At 43.5% G+C, this 4835-nt stretch overlaps 1 protein-coding gene across 1 annotated transcript in view; it reads right to left on the reverse strand.

Annotated features, from left to right (window-relative positions):
* Positions 1-650: 650 nt before the first annotated feature.
* LOC113405142 (probable leucine--tRNA ligase, mitochondrial) overlaps positions 651-4835 on the reverse strand; it is a 119307-nt gene continuing 115122 nt past the window's right edge. Inside the window, exon 21 of the mRNA XM_026646042.1 lies at positions 651-1021. Coding sequence (XP_026501827.1) covers positions 842-1021 — 180 coding nt within the window. The 3' untranslated portion in view covers positions 651-841. The remainder of the gene's footprint in view (positions 1022-4835) is intronic.

Below are 4835 nucleotides of genomic sequence, written 5' to 3' on the forward strand. Positions count from 1 at the left end.
GGCCCCAGGCTTCAGCCCCACACAGTGGGACTTCAGCTTTCTGCGCTGTGCCTCATTGAGTCTAACACTGGCCCTGCTTGGCGGAACCCCTGAAACCTGTTTGAGGCCCCCTACGGGGCTCTGGACCCCTGGTTGAGAACCACTGGCTTACACTACCCTACCCACAATCCAGTGCTAATTGATTCCTATAAGCACTCAATTGCACCAAAAATGTGAATAAGGAATAATGCTATTTCATATTAGCGAACCCAAATGTGATCTCTATCTAGGAAGCAGAGGTGACTGGTGACATATTATGGTTCTTTGAACGTGTTGTGGAGCAAGTACTCACTACAGTAATTTGGCTCTTTAATCACATTTACCAAAAACACTGATAGAAACAAAGTCAATTTCCTAGTAAGATACATTCTAGAGATTGGCCCAGATACCCATGAACTTTAGGACACTTGAATACTGATGCAGACATTGTAGGTTGGGCCCATCTCTAATGCCCTCTTAACTACAGTTTCAGATATTTCTCCCAAATATCTTTTTCTTTTGCCCGCTTTTCCTTACACTGTTGCCTCCTGTAGCATCCTTGCTCAGCCTGACAATATGGTGAAATAGCTTCCTTCACTGATCAAATAGGAAACCCCAATAACCTTGGCTTTTCTTTATGTTTAAATGAAGACTGACTTGACAAGGATCAGCAGCAATACAGTTTTAGCCAATAAAGATTTTTCCTTTTTCTTCATTGTGAAATAGATTTAAATAAGCATAATTGGTATTTTTAATGGGCTTCATTTTGAAGCATTCCATCAGCCACACACAGGCTAGCAGCCTTAGACAACACATATTCCCATTATTCTTGCACTAGGAAGTTGATGAGGGCAGTTCTTGGAGACAGAAATGCCTTTTTGATAGGACGTCCCTGGAGGTGTTTGATTCCCAGCTCACTTTGAAGAATTAGTTCATGGACTTCCTCAGCATTCCGGGCTACTTGGCGAGGCATACTGACTTTGCCACAAGCTTTGTTATTGATCTGGAAAACAGAGACATGACAGCAAGAAAGGACTGAAGTTACTAACTTGGCCCAAAGGACTTCATATCTACACTCCAATCCACCCAGTTACACCTGTAGGAAACAATGATATCAAACCTTCTCTCTTTTTCTTTATTGACTAGAAAGAAAAAACAAATAACCCCCTAGGTACCATATAGAAGGAGAGTGACTCTGATTCACAGTATATGCTCATGGAAACTTGAAAGAATGGCAATGTGAAGTTCTCCTTTTTGAAGGCTTCTAGTGTCAGCAGAATATACAACAATATATTAAATGTTTGAGAATTGCACAAACTGAATAAGGAGACAGCAAATCTAACTGTTTGGCAGATGGAAATTTTTGACAGTCTGCTTTAGACTTTTGCTTTGTCTTTTAAAGTACTTGAATGATAAACCACAGAGATTAAACCACAACATTAGTTTAAAACAAAACTTGTGACAGAGTAGATACCTCCGAAAGAGATTAATCACAAACTATTTTTAAAAAATGACATCCGTTTATTAACAAGATGAGTATCCATAAAGCTAACAGCAACTGCTAGGAACACATCCCCTAAGAAGGTAATGTTTTCATTTGTTTGGCTGCTTTACAAAGCAACTTCTGTACTGGCTTCCTAGCAGCATGGCAAAAATCACACACTACGGCAGAATAACATCTACCTAGAGATTTATTTAAAATTATAAAAGGCACCTCTGGGGATGCCTTTCACCCTTTCATCACTGCAGATCATTTCAGCCAATAAAATAGATAAAGGAAGGAGAGTGGACATCCCTACTGAGCTCCTCCTCCCAATTTAAAACCAAGAGATTCATGACCACAAAAGCTGTCAGATTTGTATGTAACATTTTAATATAATTAATGAAATCAACCCCAATCCTAAATTATATCAAGTAAGGTTTTTAGATATTTTTATTCACTCACTCACTCACGCCCGTCACCCCAATCGGGGTATGGGCCGCCAACCACAGATCTCCAGAGTCCTTTATCCTGGGCCATTTGCTCTAGCTGGTTCCAGGTATAACTCATTTTTATGCTATCAGCCTGAAGGTCACGTCGCCAGGTGTTTCTTGGACGGCCTCTTTTCCACTTGCCTTGGGGGTTCTACCGCAATGCCTGTCTAGTGATGTTGGTTGGCTGCTTGCGTAGTGTGTGTCCTATCCAGCCCCACCTTCTCCTTCTAATTTCTTCCTCTGCTGGAAGTTGACGGGTCCTCTCCAAGAGGTAGATGTTGCTGACGGTGTCTGGCCAGCGGATCTGGAGAATCCTTCTAAAGCAACTATTTATGAAGGTCTGGATCTTCCTGATGGTTGTTTTAGTTATCCTCCAGGTTTCAGCTCCATTCAATAAGACTGATTTCACATTGGAGTTGAACAGTCTAATCTTTGTTGCCAAAGACAGCTCTCTGGAGCTCCAGATGTTCTTGAGCTGTAAGAAAGCTGCTCTTGCCTTACCGATCCTTGCTTTGATGTCTGCGTCCGTGTTACCCTGTTGGTCGATGATGCTGCCTAGGTAGGTGAAGGACTGCACTTCTTCCAGAGGGCTTCCATTCAGTGTGACTGGGTGATTACTGATGGAGTTAATCTTGAGGATCTTGGTCTTGTCCTTGTGGATGTTGAGGCCAACCTGTGATGACGTGGCTGCTACTACGTTGGTCTCCTCTTGCATCTGCTGTTTGCTATGCGAAAGAAGTGCAAGGTCATCGGCAAAGTCCAGGTCATCAAGCTGGGTCCACAACGTCCATTGGATTCCGTTCCTACGCTCATAAGTGGATGTCTTCATAATCCAATCAATTACAAGGAGAAAGAGAAACGGTGACAACAAGCATCCTTGTCTGACTCCGGTTCGCACCTGGAAGCTGTTTGTAAGCTGCCCTCCATGGATCACTCTACAGTGTATGCCGTCATATAAGTTCTTAATCAGGTTGACCACCTTTACTGGGATGCCATAGTGCCGAAGGAGTTTCCAAAGAGTCTCTCGATCCACGCTATCGAATGCTTTCTCATAGTCAACAAAGTTGATGTACAACGAGGAGTTCCACTCCATAGACTGCTCGACTATGATGCGAAGCGTTGCTATCTGGTCCGTGCATGATTTATTTTGCCGGAAACCTGCCTGCTGATCTCGTAGCTGTGGATCGACGGCATCCTTCATTCTCTCTAAGAGGACTCGGTTGAAGACCTTCCCTGGCACCGACAGAAGTGTGATTCCTCTGAGTTGGCACAATTACTGAGGTCTCCTTTCTTGGGGATTTTAATAAGATATCCCTCTTTCCAGTCTGCTGGAATCACTTCTTCTTCCCATATCTTCTCAAAGAGGGGGTACAGCATTTCCACTGAAGCATCCAGATCTACTTTCAGGGCCTCTGCTGGAATATTGTCAGGTCCAGCCGCCTTCCTGTTCTTCATCACAGTGATGGCTTTTCTGATCTCATCTCTGGTTGGTCTATCACAATTGATTGGAAGGTCTTCGTTGGCTGGGTCAATGTCTGGTGGATTTAGTGGTGCTGGTCTATTCAGGAGTTCCTCAAAGTGCTCCGCCCATCTATTCATCTGTTGTTCTATTTCTGCTATAGACTTTCCCTGCTTGTCTTTAACGGGACGCTCTGGCTTGCTCAACTTTCCAGACAGTCGCTTGGTAATGTCATAGAGCTGTTTCATATTACCGTTGTATGCTGCCTGCTCTGCTTCTGCTGCCAGTCCATCCACATAATCTCTCTTATCCTTCACTACTCTATGGGCTTCAGCATACTCTTTTTGCGCTTTAGCCTTTGCTGCTCTAGTCCTGCTGTTATTAACTACTGCCTTCTTCTTCTTCTTTCTATCTTCTATCTTAGTCAAGGTCTCTGCTGTGATCCACTCTTTCTGCTGGTATTTCTTGATTCCAAGCACTTCCTGGCATGCTGACCTAAGTGTCTCTCTCACTTTCTGCCATCTGTTGGGTACACTGTCTTCCTCTTCCTCAGACCGATCCTGTAGTACTGAAAACTTATTCTTCAGCGTCAGTCCAAAATTTTCCTTGATCTTATGATCCTTCAAAAGGCTGACGTTGTACTTCACTCTTCTATCTGAAGCGTCTATCCAGTTCTTCTTCAGCTTCAATCTGGCCACCACTAAGTGATGGTCGGACGCTACGTCTGCTCCTCTTCTAACTCTAACGTCCTGCAAAGATCTTCTGAACTTCTTGCTAATACAGACATGATCGATCTGGTTTTCTATTGTGCCTGCTGGCGATACCCAGGTACTCTTGTGGATCCGCTTGTGAGGAAAGATGCTACCTCCTATGACCAAGTTATTATTCAGTTATCCTCTGGTATTTTTATTCAGTTTAACCAAATTACTTCCCTGTAGGAATGTGGAAGGCCACTGTAGGTGGTGCAGATCTTTGTCCTTTGGATCAAAAAGTAACATTTTCCATGGAGTTTGGACAGGAGCTTGCGTGAAATCTTCTCTGGCCACTGCATTTTATCAAGGATATTAGTATACAGTACAGATACTGCAAACCAGGAGGAGGGGGAGAGATGGGTCCCAGGTTTTGTAAAAGGAAATGATCTGTGCAATTCTTAATGACAGAAGTGGGGGATACTTACTGTAACTGGAGGTTCTTCGAAATGTGTGGTCTCTATCTGTATTCCACACCTGGGTACGCATGCGCACCATATGCCTGAGTCCAGAAATTCTTCAAAGTAGTATCCGTTGGCCCACACACATGTACAGTAAAAAGCAACAGAGAGTCCTGTGGCACCTTTAAGACTAACAGATGTATTGGAGCATAAGCTTTCGTGGGTGAATGCCCA

Source organism: Terrapene carolina, unplaced genomic scaffold, assembly GCF_002925995.2.
Source record: "Terrapene carolina triunguis isolate 2854851 unplaced genomic scaffold, T_m_triunguis-2.0 Scaffold34021, whole genome shotgun sequence".
Classification (NCBI taxonomy): domain Eukaryota; kingdom Metazoa; phylum Chordata; order Testudines; family Emydidae; genus Terrapene; species Terrapene triunguis.